This window comes from Sorex fumeus, unplaced genomic scaffold, assembly GCF_029834395.1.
Source record: "Sorex fumeus unplaced genomic scaffold, SorFum_2.1 ptg000047l, whole genome shotgun sequence".
NCBI lineage: Eukaryota > Metazoa > Chordata > Mammalia > Eulipotyphla > Soricidae > Sorex > Sorex fumeus.
This window is the reverse complement of record NW_026606104.1, coordinates 11054963-11073047: the sequence shown is the minus strand read 5'-3', so window position 1 is coordinate 11073047 and position 18085 is coordinate 11054963. Positions and strand designations below refer to the sequence as shown.

At 38.0% G+C, this 18085-nt stretch overlaps 1 protein-coding gene across 3 annotated transcripts in view; it reads left to right on the top strand.

The window, feature by feature from the left end:
• Positions 1–10841, top strand: part of ZNF326 (zinc finger protein 326) — a 33132-nt gene extending 22291 nt beyond the window's left edge. For all 3 annotated transcript variants that reach the window (XM_056122941.1, XM_056122942.1, XM_056122944.1), the window contains 4 exons: positions 677–776; positions 3221–3351; positions 5220–5315; positions 8601–10841. In XM_056122941.1, the coding sequence (XP_055978916.1) occupies positions 677–776; positions 3221–3351; positions 5220–5315; positions 8601–8933 (660 nt within the window). In that variant the 3' untranslated portion in view covers positions 8934–10841. The remainder of the gene's footprint in view (positions 1–676; positions 777–3220; positions 3352–5219; positions 5316–8600) is intronic.
• The last annotated feature ends 7244 nt before the right edge of the window (positions 10842–18085 follow it).

Sequence of the window (18085 nt, the reverse complement as noted above, 5' to 3'; positions counted from 1 at the left end):
ACAAGGAAGACATTTAAGTGGAGCTCCAATAGCATTTGTAAACAATAAGGGTTTGTAGAAAGGGAACATAGTTGAGACACAAGATATGGAATTATTAGAAGTGGTTTAGAAAAGTAGAATTGTCAGAAATAGAGTGATTATTCTTTCCTTAAAAAATTGTGTGCCTTAATCAAAATTCCGTAATTTTGTTTCTTGGGGGCTGGTCAAGCAGTGGGGATTTTGAGTCACACTCAGTGGTGTTCAGGTGTTACTTCTGGTTCTGCTCACGGTAACTCCCAGTGGTATCTCTACAGCCTCATAATTTTGTTTCTGAACTGATTGTGATCTCTCACTTGATATTTAAGTACTCGCTTGCCCTGAAAAAGATCTCTAGAACTCTCAAATAAATTTGAAAAGTGAATACTTGTTGCAGTCTTAGTATTTTATATCAGGGTTTACTCCTGACTCAGTGCTCAGGGATCACTCCTGACAGGGCTCAGGGAACCCAGTTGGCCATATGCAAAGCAAAGCCCACTTTACCTCCTGTCTTACAATAGACTTTTCAATTAAATTATATTTCTTGAAAATAGTTGTTAGTCCTTCTGTAACAAATGCTTTTATCTACCATATGCTGAGCATGATGCTAAACATGTAAGGGCTCACTAAAAACTTCGATTTTTACAAATTTGTTTTCTAGGAATGTATGGTGAATAAATTCAAGAAAACATCTATTCGTAAGCAACAGACGAATAATCAAACTGAAGTAGTAAAAGTAGTAGAAAAGGATATTATGGAAGGTAAGTAAAAAATACTTGAGAAATTTACATATATGATACCGACTAGAGTGATATGTATGTAGTCGTGTGTAGTAGTCATGAAAAAAATCAGTCATGACTTCCTGATGTTTTTTTTTCATAATTATCGATTCATCACTACATATATTTAGATCTTCAGTTGTGGGTGGGGGGAGGTAACACAGGTTTTCCTCTAATGTTGGGGAACTAGGGACTATTTGGATATTAATAACATTAATTGTAGGGCCTATTTTATATATTTATATATATACATACATACGTATGTATGGGTATGTATATATCAGCTGAAGAGTCATAGGCAGCGAGTGAACATATGCTTGTCTTTCTTCTGAAGTACAGAGCCAGACCTTACGATTTCACAACTCATGGGTCAGATGTTCCCCACTTCTGCTCAGGATGGGAAAACACTTCTTAACCCTTCTTACCTCCCTCGGAACTTTTTTCTTATTTTAAAATCTATTTCTTATAACTATGTCTTTGACACTTCTGTTTTTACTTATTTTTGTTGGGGACAGGTCGTGGGTGTTTGGCCCATACTTGGAGATACTTAGGACCTATTTTGGACCCTTCTCTAGTGACCCCTGGCAGTGCTTGTGAAACTATATGCTGGGGCTGCTGTATGCAAGGCAGGGGAAAGATACCTTCTCCTTGTACTGTCTTTGCTGTTACCTTTTTTTATTTTATTTTTTTGCTTTTTGGGTCACACCTGGCGATGCTCAGGGGTTACTCCTGGCTCTGCACTCAGGAATCACTCCTGCAGGTACTCAGGGGACCTTTTGTAAGTTCACTACACTAATGTTTTCTATATTTCCTTGCCAGTTTTATTTGTATTTTTCTTTTAATGTCAGGTTATGGATATATTTCCCAAATTAAGCTCTTATTTTTCCTTCAAATGAATTTATTCATACAGATTAGCATCTTTATTGGTACCTGTGTTTGTATCTCTGTATCCTAGCATAGATCTCTTTTGAAAACTAGAATCTCTGAGCATTTTAGCAGTCCTACAAAATTCGTATATTTAAAAAAAATTTTTTTTTTCTCTTTGAATGACCTACTCCATAAAGAAAATAAAACATAAGTTCAGCTAATACTTGGTTTGTCTTAGAAAAGAGTCCCACTATCAAAGCTGGAAATTTGACATTAATCCTGAGTACTTACTCTTTGGTAGGTCTTGTGGGTTTTGGCTATACAATGAATGCCTGGGAGCCACTCCAGCTGCCTGGACTTGTTCCTGGCTGTGCTCAGGAAGCCATCAATGGTGCATGCAATCAGACTTGGGCCTCCTGCATTTGTTCACTGCCTTTGAGTTTTTTCTCTACTCCCTGAGTATTTGTTGTATCCTATCAAATCTTTTTTTGGGGTCACAACTGGCAATGCACAGGGGTTGCTCCTGGCTCTGCACTCAGGAATTACCCCTGGTGGTGTTCAGGGGACCATATGGGATGCTGGGAGTTGAACCTGGATTGGGCGCGTGCAAGGCAAATGCCCTACCTGCTGTCCTATTGCTCCAGCCCCCCTATCAAATCTTTTATAAAAAATAATCAAGTTTGATTTTTTTCTCTTCTATTTAAATACATGTTTTCGGAACTGTCTTTTGACCATTATGTGTTTCTATTTCTTTTTACTAAAGTAATTAGCATTGCATATAACATGTTCTCTTTATGCATCACTGAAAATCAGTCTTGGTATGTTTTGCCATCAATTTGACCACCAAAAGTCCAATTCTAGTCAGTCTTACCTTTAATTCCATTCTATGTTTTCATTACTTCAAGAGTTTTCAATGATTGGCAATCTCTGCACTTTAAAACCCAGATTCCTTGACATGGCATACAAAGATGTCCATTATTTATATATATTCTTTTTTCACTATTCATTAGGTCAGAACTGGTGGTGCTCAGGGTTTACTCCTGACTGTTCAGGAGTCATTCCTTGTGGTTTTCAGGGATCAAACCATGGCTAGGGTCTGCTATTTGTAAGGCTAGTGCTTTAATCCCTGTCCTGTCTCTTCCGTCTCCCGGGTATACCTTTATGTCTCCACATACATAAACTTTGATCAGCATTTTTAGATAGAGAATATTATGTTTTTAAATGTGATTTTGATATATTTTTTCTTGTTCTTGCCCACTGATGGTTATATTGATTGATTTTGTTTCACTCAAAATTCAAATTTCTCCCTCTGTATAATAATTTGGCAGGATGAACCTAGAGACCTCATAGACATGAATTAGTAATATGATTAATAAATATAGCAATATACCTTATAATTTTACTATTTATTATTTAATTAGTGTATAGAGATTTGTCGAATGTGATAGAAAAACCAAAACCGACACACTGATTTGGAATTGTATCTATGAAAAGGAAATGATATAATCAGAAGAATATAGGAATCATTGTCCTTACTAATAATTGGATTTCTTTTGTAGGTGTTACTGCAGATGATCATATGATGAAAGTAGAGACTGTTCACTGCAGTGCTTGCAGTGTGTATATCCCTGCTTTACATAGTTCAGTACAGCAACATTTAAAATCTCCTGATCATATTAAAGGGAAGCAAGTAAGCTTTGATCTGTTTTAAATGACTGAATTATTTACCAATCTCGTGGCCATTGTTTCATATCTCCCTACTTGTATATAGTCCTATTAATCTCATGTGAATATAAAGAAGACTGCAAAGCATTTTAGCATAGTGGTTAAGATTATGAACAATGAAGTAAGACTGGGTTTGATTCCTAGCTTAGTATTTAACGTAAGCAAGTTAGCTGAAAAATGGGAGTTTGTCTTTTGTGATATGGACTTCGTAAGGAATTAAAATAAAACATAAAAAGCATTTTAAAATAATGCCTGAAGTAAGCATTCAGGCTTACTTAAAATAATGCCTAAAGTACACATTTGTAAATTTGTTGAACTGTTCTATTTATGATTTAACATTTTAAAATAATGTTTTTTAAATTTCAGGCACTATGATACACAATACTATTAATGATAGGGTTTCACGTATAGAGTGTTCCAACCCCATACCCTCTTTCTGATAACCCATTTAAAAGTTGGTACAAACTGGTTTTATGAGTAGGTATGTATTTTCCTGTGTTTCAGAGCAAAAAGAATATAGATACACAATGAAGAAAAAGCATGCATCAGATATCTGGAAAACTAAGCAGGATTATCAATTAACTATTTTCATATTATAAAATATTTTATATAATCTAATATAGTTATATATTAAATAATTTATTTTATGATATGTTTAATTTATAGTATACAAAATAAAATGATCTATATGTAAATATTTAACATGTAAATAACAGTATTCTGAGTAGAACTTATTAAGAATTGTAGAGAAACTGGTGTTTTTATTTAGAATATTCTTGCTTCTATTTTGATTGTCCTGTACCACTGTCCTCCTGTTGTTCATCGATTTGCTCAAGTGGGCACCATTAACATCTCACAACAAATTGTGAGACTTGTTGTTACTGTATTTGGCATATCGAATACGTCACGGGTAGCTTGCCAGGCTTTGCCGTGCGGACAGGATACTCTCAGTAGCTTGCTGGGCTCTCCTAGAGGGGTGGAAGAATCGAACTTGGGTTGGCTGTGTGCAAAACAAACATCCTACCCTCTGTGCTATCGCTCCAGTCTCTATTTTGATTAGGTTTATTAAATTTGTTTTGAATTAGAAAAAGGTTTATAGTGTAGGTAATTTGACAGGCAAATTTCAAAATTGAAATATTAGGGGAATATTTAAACTTGAGCCTTACATTCAGTCTTAAATTTATAGTTGTATTGATATGAGCCTCATTAAGCTCAAGACTTTTTAAAGCTTCTATGAACCTATATAACCTTTTAAAAATCTTTCTCTTTTTTTCTTGACATTTTTGAAAAATTTGATGCTATTTAATATTTTCTCATGTAATACAGTCTTTATGATAACTGTACCTAGGGAAAGATAAATCAGTCAAACAGTGCGAAATAGGCTTCCTTTTTTGATGGCATGAAAGTTAATAGTTGGAATAATTGAAATTGGTGGAGGTGGATATAGAGTAGAAAGAAAAGAAAGCAATTGTTAAGGAGATGCAGACTTAGTATCTGGTGACATTTCTGTTGAAATTAATCCGTTCATTGAATATTTATATGATTTTTGTGCTAGCCATTCTCGGCGACTATGCAGTGCCAGGAATTGAATCCAGGTCTTCTGTATGTATGTAAGGCATATACTCTAGCCCATTGAGCTGTTGTCCTGGCCCCTGAATTTTTCTTGTTTAAAAAACCATAGATTATTTAGATTGTGGTTACAATTCTGTTGAATACTGTACGGTTTAATTTGCTAGAAAATATTTAAATTTGGGCTTTAAACATACAATTTTTTTTATAAATTATGGAAATATTTACATTGTATGGTTTCAATATCTTTGTGTTTTTGCATAGACTTATAAGGAACAAATAAAAAGAGAGAGTGTCTTGACTGCTACCAGCATTTTAAATAATCCAATAGTGAAGGCACGATATGAACGTTTTATTAAGGTAAGATTTTTGGGTAAACATTTTAAAAGTTGTAGTATTGTGATAGTAACAAATAGCAACTTTTGTGATATTTAAGCACAGTGTGCATTAGGGAGAGAAATTTATCATATTTTGTATATTGATAAAACTTTTTGTTTTGGGCGATGCCTTTTACTGCTTATGGGCTATTCCAGATGTGCTGGGAGAGGAGGGGCAGTCTCAGTGGTGAGGATGGGGGATTCTTGGGGCAGGGGGCATTATTATTCTCAGTGGTACTCAGCAACCACAAGGTGCAGGGGATCAAACTTGGAACTCTTAACATATAAAACATGCACCTCAGGCATTTGAGTTACTTCATGGACCCCTTTTTTTTTTTCTAACTGTTGGGATTTGTATGGGGAGGAAGCAGTAAACCGTTCCTCTCTCATTTGCTTTTTATTTCTGGATCATTTTAGATTAGAATAGGAATCAGATAGATCATGGAATTTTCAGTTTTATTCTTGATTTAAGATAAAGGTTGCCTTGTAGTGATATCTCTTAGGTCTGTTATTATTTTGAACTGTTTAATATTTTGCTCCTAATCTCTCTAACCTCTGTTATTCATTCAAGTGGATACCAACTAGGTTATCACTGTTTACCAGTGGGCGTAGTACAGAATGAAATGCACTCTTTCTGTTGCTGGAAAATCTACAGTAGGGCCCAGAAGGGACTAAATTGTGCACTTCATTTTTTCTAACATACTAAATGAGTAACTACTCCTTTCATGAATAAAATCAGAGAACAAGGAGGACGATATCAGATTACTTTAGGAAAACACACACATGGAATTTAGAGAAAGAGGTTTGTCCCTAATGACAGGAAATCCCAGATATGAACTAATAGGTTTTCCTCACCTACTGCTTCTTGGAACTTTTGTCACAAATTGTGGTTTCACTTCTTAACATATAAAGTACCAATTTATATGTTGTGAACACTGTACAAATAACTCTATTTTGGGGGTCACCCACATCACAACCTGGGATGTACAGTTCCTTTATTTTAGGGCTCTTTCTTCCTGGGGGTTGCCCATATCTCATTATGAGGTATACTTTTGGCTCCTTTCCTTCCGGAAAGGCCTGTGCTCTCAACTTTCTCTCCCGCTCCTTAAATCCTTAAATACTTCCTAAAATAAGACCATTAGAGAAAAATTATTCAGAAAAAGTGAATTTTATAGCTCTGTTTTAGTCTGTAAACTAGCTCAACCCTACACTGGGGAGACCTACTAAGTTGAAGATTTACAGTCTAATAAATACTAATCGTACAATAGTTAAATATTAATATTTAATTTGGGGGCCATTGTGATTAACAATGTGATGACAATGTGATTAACTTTGTGAAATCTGATGTATGTTTAGCAATCATTGAGTTAATTCTCAATTCAGCAATACCCAAACTGAGTTAAATCTGTATTGCTATTTACTTGTTCCTGTGTTTTGGTTTTTTTTAATTGGGGCCACATCTGGTGAGGTGACCACTCTTAACTCAGTGCTCTCAGCAGTGCTGGAGATTGAACTTGTACTTTTGAACCTAAATGTACAAAGAACTTGAGCCACCTTCCTTAATAAATTATTCCTTTGAGCCTACCTTCTTTTGTGGAGTGGTGGGACAGGGTGGTATCTACCGAGCAGCACTCAGGGAGTCAGGGGTGGGCCACATGATTTAATTCAGTCCTCTTTGTGCCTGGAGGAGATTGTAGGCCATGTGTACGGATTTAAGCCTTGGGTTCTTGTGCATGCCTGAGCTACCTCCCTGATCCCTGTTTTTTGGGTTAACTATATTTGTCATCTCATGCAATTTTATTGTTGTTTTGGGTCTCCTGGGTGGTGCTCAGAGGTCCAGGAACCTTACCAACTATTTGGTCAGCTGGTCCAGGGGATCAGTGCAAGGATTGATAAAATGCTGCTCAGGTGCTTCTGTGGTCTCAGCGTTACATGGGCCACTCTTGGCAGTGCTGGGGTGCCTTTAGTATATTTTAGTTTATTTTGGGCCACATCCAGTGTTGCTTTAGGGCTTACTCTTATCTTAGCTCTGTGTTCAGAGATCATCCCTGGTCTGGTGTTCAGGGATCTATATGGAGTGCTGGGGAGTGAACCTGGATTGGCCACATATAAGGCAAGTTCCTTATCTCCTGAATTATCTGTCCATCCCTATGGCATATTCTCTCTCTCTCTCTCTCTCTCTCTCTCTCTCTCTCTCTCTCTCTCCCTCTCTCCCTCTCCCTCCCTCTCTCCCTTTCCCCCCCTTCCCTCTCCTCTCCTCGTTTTGGACTCATACCTGGCAATGCTCAGGGGTAACTCCTGACTCTGCTCTAGTGGTCCCCAGGGGAACCATTTGGGATGTCAGGAGTCAGCTTCGTGCAGCGTCCTACCCGCTGTACTATCATTCTGGTCCCCTACTTGATAAAATTTTTTTTCTAAAGTGAATGCAAACTTAATTGAAATTTACTTTTATGGGAGACAGGATATCTCAAAAGATCAGAGCGTTATAGCTAAATCAAGAAAAACCCAATTTTTCTCCCTTGGATGGTATGTGAAAGAGAATGCAAAGTAGAATTTCTGGGTAGGGTTTTCAAGATACATTTTAAAAGTCAAAGTAAGGCAAGATATATAATAGGCACATTTTTCTTGAGGTTTTATTTTCTTTTTTTCAAAAAGATCTTTTTTTTAAAAAATTTATTTCATAAGGTGTTTCACAATATTTGATTACATTTAATATTCAGACACCAATCCCATCACTGTATTTAGGATGTTTCCATCCCAAACCCCCAATCCCTGTCCCAGAGCAGAACCGAAATAATGTATTTTGTATTGTTTGTTATGAAAAACCGTTGAAAATGCTACCCAAAAGTATCCATAGAGGAGAGTGTGAAGATTGTTCTATTTTGACCCACGTATTTTATTGTATGTATATGTGATTTTAGAAAATCCGTTTAGAAAAAAAATGGCTTCGGACATTGTAGTTTATGATTAAAGTGTAACGACAATTTATATATTGGTAAGAAATAGATTACTATTTATCAGAAATTCAACATCAAAAAGTTTTGCTGATATATTTTGGTTTAGGGTCACACCTAGTGTGGCCATGGTGTTGCTCATGAGCTTCTCTAATATAGTGCACGCCTTTGTGGTGCTGGGAATCAAATCCATGCACTTGCATGCAAATCATGTACTCCTGCCCATTGAGCTATCTACCAATCCAAAAATACATTTTTTAGTAGTACAGCTAATAAACTATTGGTGATGAAAAAATCTTTTTTTCCCTTTTCAGGGTGAAAATCCGTTTGAAATTCAAGATCATTCTCAAGATCAGCAAATAGAAGGAGATGAGGAAGAGGAAGAAAAGATTGATGAAGCTATTGAAGACGAAGATGATGATGAAGAAGTTGGAGAACCAGAGGAAGTGGAGGAAGCAGAAGAAGGGGGAGAAAGTGGAGTTGAGGAAGTGGGAGACATTCAGGGAGTGGGTGGGGACACAGAAAAGGTAGGGGAAGAAGCTGCAGCAGAAGGAGATGAGGGATTGGAGGAGGTCAAGGAAGTAGAGGAAGCAGCAGCAAAGGAAGAACCTGTTAGTGTCCCTGTTGATCAACCTGAAGAAAACTAATATGATACTAGATTTAAAGAAGCTTTAAATTTCTGCCCTAATGTTGAGAATAATAAGAATTTTAATAGTTTAAAAATACGAGTTCACACCCATGTTGCATGCATTCCACATTAAAATTTGTTTTATATAATTTCTAAATGTTTGGCATTTGTTTAATAAAATGAGGTAAGACAGTTTCAGTTTTTAGTTTTATAGGTACCAAACTTAGATTCTGCAAATTGTTTGTATAATTTTTAAGCTTAATTTTTATTAGTTTATTGGTGTTAAGGGTAACAGATGTGTATTGTTCGTATATCTACTCTAATCATTTGAACTTGAACTTAAATGCTGCTCTTGGGGTATACAAGTGTGCATTAATGTTTTGAATACTTACCCTAGAAGAGATAAATTGGGCAAGTATTGTGCTCCGTGTATTTTTTTACTGCTTTGGACATTGAATAGTAATTTGCGTTAAAATACGCTTAAAGTCTTTTTGTGACCATGTTTCCCCTTTGTAGCAATAAAAGTGTTTTTTACAGAAAAAACTTTTCTCCCTGGATTAGAAATTTTAAATCAGAATTCATCAGTTAAATGAGATTTAAAATCAGGATTTGCCTTAATGCATGAATTCAGCTCACAAGTATTTCAAGATGATTGGGAAGACTTGAATTACAGAAAAATGATCTCAATCATATTTTTTAAAAGTATGACTAAAATATTTTTCTTAACATTTCAAATGTAGGTCAGTCTAGAACTCACCTGTTTTTACTTGTTTTAATTCCTTTTCTCTCCCTGTATCAGATCTTGAAGTCTTTTAAAATACATTTGAACACAATTTTTCATGGTTGTGTTAGTTTTCTTGTCATGTTTGTTTTTGGTTGAAGAACCAAATGACCATTTACAAAAGAATTATCTCAAGTAGATCTCTCCTTTTTGAATTTTTTTGTGGCTCATATGCTTACATATTCAAAAAGAAAAGATAAGATGATGGATAAAACCCATCTAGGTCACTGAAAAGCAGTGTTCTTATTTCTTCAGATCTTGATTCTTTAGCCTCTTTTTGAGAGAGGGTACTTTTTCAATGAAAAGAGCTTCTCAAAATTTTGAGACCTCACTGGTTACATCTATGGTAACATTAAATAATTTTGAGACATTGCGTGGGTAGATGTACAAGCATTGTAGAAGTTCACAGGTAAATTTTTTTTTTGCATGTAAGGAGATTTTTGCTCATTAAGGGCTTATTGTTTTAGGCTAAATGTTCTCATCTATCAGCTGTGAAAAAAACAAGCATTTATCTAATTGTCAGAATTTGGAGCAAAGTAAGAGGAAGTTAGTTGAAGATGGGGATATTTGGATTCTAACTAGGAATCTATATTTAACAGGCTTCTGAAAAGCCTCTTTGCTCAGGAGTGTAAATTTTAGGACTTGATCAACTCTTATTTCTTATTTGTCAAAGGGCCATGGTAAAGAAAAGATGCTTTGGGGTTAGAATTATTGGGCTCTTTTGTCATGAAATACTTTTTTCCCCCTTAAGAATGTCTTTAGTAAATTGAGATGTGAAACTTTTGAAAAGAATTTAGTATGATACTGTGCAACAACTTCTAAGCAAATGTTTTATAGAATGAGATAGAAAACCATAAGTAGTAATTTTTGTGGGAAACTTGTTGAGAAATCTTTATTCAGACTAGCCTATCTGCAAGGTATTGAAATGTATTTTATTATTGTGCTTAATTTAGAAATTTAAATTTATGTATATTCTATTTGACCATTTGTAGCTAGTTTAGTTTGTAGGCAAATTAATTTTTGTGATCCTAGCATTTATATTTTCAATACTTTTGTAATAAGGATTTATGTAAGACCTTCAATAACTTGAATTTCTGTTATCCAAGTATTATTTGTTTTCCTTATTAAAAATGTATAGTGCTGATAGCCAAAGAAATTTATTTGCAATCTACACAGTTAAGGCCAGGTACCTGGAGACGACTGTACATTTCCTTTGCCACCTCCACCCTCAACAGTTTTTCAGGAAGTGCATGTGTTTTCTGTCTTCAAAACTTACCTGTCTGTTTTTCTGCCTCCACTGTTACTAACCCAGATCAAGTCACCACCATCTCTGCAAATAGCTTATTAACTTAATTTTGCTTCTCTATTAGCAAATACGCTCAGTTTTCCATGTACAAGTATCTTTTAAAAGTGTAATTCGGATAATGATAGTTATCTCCTGATTTTGTAGCTGTGAAATCCAAGTTTCATGACATTCAGGCCTGATCTAGCCTTTCTGGTTTTTTTGTCATGCCATTTCTCTATACTAGTGATGCTCTGTTGAATTTTTTTTTTAAATGGACTTCTTCCTTACTTTCAGACCTTTAACTTCTGTAACCTCTAGCCATCATCTTGAATGTTGGAAAAGCTCTTTGTGTTTTTGTTTTTGGGGCCACACTGGTGCTCCTGACTTAATCCTGGCTCTGAGCTCAGGGATTACTTTTGGTGGTTCCCTGGGGACTATATGTGGTGCTGGAAATTGAATACATGTAGGCCTTGCTGTTGCTCCAGACTATAGAGAGGCTCTTCGGAGGAAGCATGATGAAAGCAGTCCTCAAATTTTTATACAGTTAAGGATTTAAGGCTACCATCTTAAGTATTTCCACCCAGATACCTCATCTTCCAGTAGTTAGACAGTTACACCCACTAGTTGCCATGTAACCCCATCAACGGCCAAGATCCAGAGTCTAAAACCAAGCTCTCGGAAGAGAACAACACAGAGTCTCGTGCCCCTGCCCCTGGCTATCCTCACAAGTGGGGGCAGCAGACTGCATTCTCTTGGGGGTGGGGGGTTGAGTTTTCCCTCTCCAACCCGAGCAAAGCCCCAGCAGCTGAAGACCTCCAGGACCCAGCCACGGCTATGCTAAGACCACTCCACACGCTGGGATGAGCCTCACGCAAGAGGAATCCAGGTGTGCAGGACCCGGGACTTGAGATCTCCAAGCCTGCTCAGTTTGTGACTGGGCCTCCTCAACTCGATCCCCCCATCTTCCAGTAGCTAGGCAGTATCACCCACCAACTGCCATGTAACCCCATCAATGGCCAAGATCCAGAAGTGCGTGGCCTCTTGTCTAGTTCTGACTCAGAGAACCTGGCAGGCTACTGAGAGTATCCTGCCCGCATATATGCCTGACTGGGAACACCTGTAAAGGGGATTAGAGGCTGCCTCAAAGGCCTCCATCCCTCTCAGCCCAGCAAGCTACTGAGAGTATCCCGCCCGCACGGCAGACCCTGGCAAGCTACCCGTGGTGTCCTTGATATGCCAGAAATAGTAGCAATGATGGTCCTCATTCCCCTGACTCTGAAAGAGCCCCCAGTATGCCATTGGGCTACACTGGCACGTGACAGGGATGAATGGAGACATTACTGGTGCCTGCTCAAGCAAATCGAACAACAGGATAGTGATCTTAAGTTTAACTAGGTATTTTTTCTTTGGGGATAGTATAGTTTTAATTGTTTTTTGAGCCACTCCTCGGTGCTGGGGGGACCAAATGGGGTGCCAATTGAACCCAGGTCAGATGTCTTCAAGGCAGCACATTGCCTGCTATACTATCTCTGTCCCCAATAAAGTATCCCAGGTGATTCTAGTGATATTTGCGAATGCATCTTGAGAATACGGACACACTCTTGAACAAGTTTATACAGTTCTCATATCAAAACAAGTTTTTCTTAAGTGTAAAAGGGAGATTTTTTCCTTAATAAGTGTAAAAGGGAGTTTTTTCATGGATTATGAGCTCATAGGCATAACGAACCACAGGGAATCCAAAAACTGAATTTCCCCTCTATTCCTCACCATTTCATTTGTATGGCTTTGCCATGAAGTCATAATTAATGAACAGTGGTTTTCTCAATATGACAGGTTCTCATTTGGTATCATTTTCGTTCTTAAACTCTGCTTTCCATCCCAGGCCTTATAACATTTAGTTTGGCATCCGTAACTGCTCCTCTACCCTTTGATCTCAGATTTTATGTGTGTGGTGTAGGGGATCAAATTCTGAGCTCCCATCTCTGTGAGGTATGTGCTCTACTAGTAAGCTATATCCACTGCCTTGTTTTAACATTTTTATATTCACTGCCTATCTCTGTAAGCATTGTGTTCCTCAGGAAAATGTTTTTTAAACAAAATAGAATTAAGTCAATGGAAAATAGTGACGGATTTGCTTGCTTCGCTCTGGCACCTGGGAAGTCGCAGTTACGAAAGATAGGACCAAGTTCCATGACCATACACACACACACACACACACACACACACACACACACACACACACACACACACACAACCTGTCTCTAAAAAAAATGCACAAACAGCATTAAGAAACCCTGATTACTGAGCTTGAAGTAGACCCTTTAAGAGATCCCAGATTCCTAAGGAATATGCACTTAACAAGCACAAAAAGCCTAAAGAGCTTGCAGGCCAACAGTGACAAGGCCATGAGTGTCCTTGCCAAGACCATATTAAAGTCCAAGCAGACAGCACTTAGCATCCTGAATCAACTGAATCAGCTCAGTCACCGTCCTACATGGCTAGGCCCAGACTTGGGGGGGGGGGGGGGGGAGCGGGGTGGCAGGGAAGGGCTTGTTCCTACACTAAGGGTAGAGCAAGTCTCACAACAATGACCCAACCAAGACCCAGGCAGCTGCTCTAGGTCCAGCACCCGCTCAAGCCCTCAGAGGTGACCAGCCTCCCACTGAGTCTCCGTGAGAACATTCTGTATCTATTTGATGGTGGAAGGACCACTGTGACTTCTGGGCTGTTGGTATGTGCCTTCCAGTGCTATTTGTACAAATAAACCCAAACGCAGGGAAAATAGTGGACAGATATGGTATGAAAAAAAACAGGTTGAAAGCCACTCTAGGGGCTGGAGCGATAGTACAGCAGGTAGGGCGTTTGCCTTGCACGCAGCCAACATGGCCAACACAGGTTCGATTCCCAGCACCCCATATGGTCCCCTGAGCACCACCAGGAGCAATTCCTGAGTGCATGAGCCACGAGTAACCCCTGAGCATCGCCGGGTGTGACCCCCCCCAAAAAAAAGCCACTCTAAGTGTATAAAGAAAAGGGGAAAACTAACAATACTTATGGACCAAATACTACATTAACTCAGTAACATCCCATATGTAACAATCATATTGGTAAGCATATGCGGATTTTAGCCATTGTTGATGAGGAAAATGGATCCTCTTCTAGATGACTGATGGCTGAATAAATTGTTTTACCATACATGGATGATAAAGTGCTAGTTAAATTATTTGATACAGCACTGTATCACTGTCATCCTGTTGTTCATCGATTGCCTCGAGCAGGCCCCAGTAACGTCTCCTTTGTCCTAGCCCTGAGATTTTAAAAAGTGCCACATTCGAGGCTCTTTCAGGGTCAGGAGAATGAGACCCATCATTGTTACTGGTTTTTGGCATATTGAGTACGCCACGGGGAGTTTGCCAGATTCTGCCATGTGGGCAGGATACTTTTGATACAGCACCACACCTATAAATAGCCTGTAACTTACTTGGGATCACAAATGTCTAATGCACATGAATGGAAAGATAACATTTTATCTACTCTAAAATGCAATGGGGCTAATTTTATTGTTATCAGAACACACAGTTTCTACAAATATCACTTGGCTTATAGAAGAATGGCATCAATTGTAAAATGCACTCCAACCTCAGGAATGATAAAAATATGAATGAAGGGGGGGGGGGAGGACATGTAAAAGCTGAAGGTCTGTGCAGCATATGTATAAGGATGGGAAATGGAAACATTCATTGGTAAAGGGAATAACCAAATATGGTATAGCCATAACAAATACTCTATTTGTATATTATGACACTATTATGAAGAATGAGAGGACTGGAATGCAGGGGTAAGACACTTTGTATGCATGTGGCCAATCCTGGTTCAATTCTTTGCACCTGGAGGCTTGATAGCTCCCACCTAGCTGAGCACTGAGCACGAAATAGCCCCTGAGCATGGCTGGGTCCAATCTGGGTCCCCCTAGAAAAATGAGTGAGATCTGTGTGTATGTTTTGACACGGAAAAAATCTCTTAAGATATACTGCTAAAGAACAGTCTTTAGATTGTTTTCGCATTTTACAGAAATTTCCCATGTGTTGAAATTATGTATTTACATAAATAGAAATTAAAGAATAATAGGAAATTAAATGTATACAAACATAGTGTTTACATCATAGAAGGGAAATAACATTGAGACAAGAGTGCACTTCATTGTTTCCCTCTTTCTGGTGTTTGTTAACCAATAAGATTAAAACCATGTATAATTTTTTTTTGGAGGGGCGGGGGTCACACCTGTCAATGCTCAGGAATTACTCCTTGGTAGTGCTTGAGGACCATATGGGGTGCTAGGTATCGATCCTGGCTGGCTGTATGTAAGGCAGGTTCCCTACCTGTTGTACCTTCTCTCCAACTCCACCATGTGTAATTTTTATAATATGTTTTCTAAAAATCTGGGAAAAGTCTGGAAGGGGTAAAATAAACACCTAGATGCCATTTGCCTGATACAGCATTCGTGAACTGTTGAGAATCCCTTTTGGGTGTTTCCCCTGTTTTGCTCAGTAGCCTGAGGAATGATTCCCCTGAGCTGCTCAGCCTGTGGTGCTGGAAGCCCCCCAGGACCGCACCTGGCAGTGCTTGGGGCCACACAGTGCTAGGGGACTGAACTTAGAACCTGGGGCATGCAAAGCATCGCTCCACCTCCTTTTAACTATCCTCCCCTGACTTCTACTTCATTTTTCTTTATACAGCCAGGCAGATGATGATACAGTTCTTGGAAGAGGAATAGAGGAAGAGCAGGTTCAAGCGAGGAAGCTGAGTCAGTTTGGGGTCAGGCTAAATTGGGATTTTATCTGTGGGTCACCGAAATGGCGAATCAAGTAAGCAATTGGCTACATCAGCATGAGTCTTAGGGGAATTTCTGATTTACTTGAAGTATTAATGCTTTCTCTTTCAAGTGATGAATTTTTATTATAATGTGTCTGATAAATAAAAATGTAATTTCTTATGACAGTATAGTGTAGCAGTTTCCTAGCTATGGGATTTGATAGAACTTCCTTTCCTGCTGCTCCCCAGTCCCTACCTCTGCTCTATTTCTAGCTCTGTCTTGGGGAAAACATAAATTTAGAAAAGTCTGTTTTCTGTTTGTGAAAGAAAGATCCTGTTGCCTTCCTTGTACGATTGTAACTAAGACTGAGAATTGCCACTGCCTGGGGGTGCTTAATGCTCAATATTTAAATCTTAGTATTCCTACTATTTATCACAGCTAGTTTACATATTTATTTTGAGTTAGAGATAAAGGAGAAAATGAAAGATCAGTTTGGGAAATTCTTATATAAAATTAATTTAGAAATTTGGTTTTTCAAATTCATTCTAAATCCCATTTTGATCTTCATGACTTATTTTGAAGATTGCATTACATTCACTCATTTGTCATGAGGTTTGCTAAAAATTGAAAGTCATGGCCTGATAATTTGACATAACAGAGAGAAAATAATTCACAAGCACCTAATGAACAAAACTACAAATTTTCCCAGTCACCTTTTCCTTCAGCATCGGATCTTAGCTGACAAGGTCACTGGCAATCTGCTGATGTTAGTGCTCCAAACTCAGCAATCCTCAAAGAGTTAACTCTTTTTCAAGCGGGCTTTGAATAGCTTGTCAGTACTGAGGTCACCATCACTGTTAAATGACAGATGTTTCCCTGAAAATCCCCTGTATCGTTCCTGTGATACAAAGTTCAGTGCCTGCAATAACAGGGTGGTGTTCTTTAATAACTGTTAAAGTTATTCTTTAGAGATTTTACAAAGCTGTCCTATTGCTCTTGGAAGACTCCCTTGATACCCAACTCTGCATTTTCTCTTTGCATAATGTCTACAATTTAGAGCCACTGGGCTCCCTATTGTACACCTCTTGTATCTTAGGTTCAGTTTAACCAAAATACTCATAAATCTCCTTTTCTTCCAAGTAGCTTTCTGCAGCAGCTGGGCATGACAGTGATGTCCCTTATCTGTAATTCCACACAGCCCAAGGGTGAACAGACAGACCAATCCAAAGCTACTACGTCAGATAAAGTGATGTTGTTTGCACAACTCAGTGTTCTCAGGAGGAAGTCTTGTAATACTCCCAATTTGTATTCTGCATAAAACTCCTTTTTATAAATTATAAACTTCCTACAGGGAGCAAACGTATCCAGTTGAAGGATGCTGAACATATGACTAGCTATGTAATGCAATCTTAAACTTAAAAGGAACAGCTCAAGTCTTTTCCATCCTTGAAGCTGAAAACTATAAAAAAAAAACTATAATTCCTATTTATGACACTTTTCAATTTGGAATTATAATCAAGGAATGTTATCCTAAGAATCTGGGTTTGATAGCTAATGCTAAGAATATGACATTAATATAAATATTTGAATTACATATATCATGAGACTTTATCCTAAGTACTTTAGTCATACTTATCACAAAAATTTGATTGTTTTATTATTTGTACTTATTGACTTAAAGTGAAGTAGCTAATTTAGTGATTTTTATTATCACATTAATTGCTTTTGAAGAAACTTCCCTCAATGATGTACTGCAGTTTAAATTTGGTAGGCTTCAAGATTCTTCCCTCATTCTACAGCACTGTTCTCTTATATTGGCAGAGGTGGCATTTTAGACTGGATACTTTTCTTTTTGTGGGAGGCTATCCTGTACATTGTATAATGTTCATCAGTTCCCCTGACTTACTAGATTTCAAGAAGCACACTCCCAATCACTATATCACTGTTATCCTGTTATTCATCGATTGCCTCGAGCAGGCCCCAGTAACGTCTCCTTCGTCGTAGCTAGCCCTGAGATTTTTTTTTTCCTTTTTTATTAGTGAAACACCATGAGGTACAGTTGTAGATTTACAAATTTTTGTGCTTGGATCTCGGTCATACCACGATCAAATACCCATCCCTCCACCAGTGCCCATTTTCCACCACCAGGATAATATCCCTCCCCCCCCATCCTCTCATCCCCCCATCCCCCCCTGCCACTGTGGCAGGGCATTCCCCCCTGCACATTCGAGGCTCTTTCAGGGTCAGGAGACTGAGACCCATCATTGTTACTGGTTTTTGGTATATTGAGCA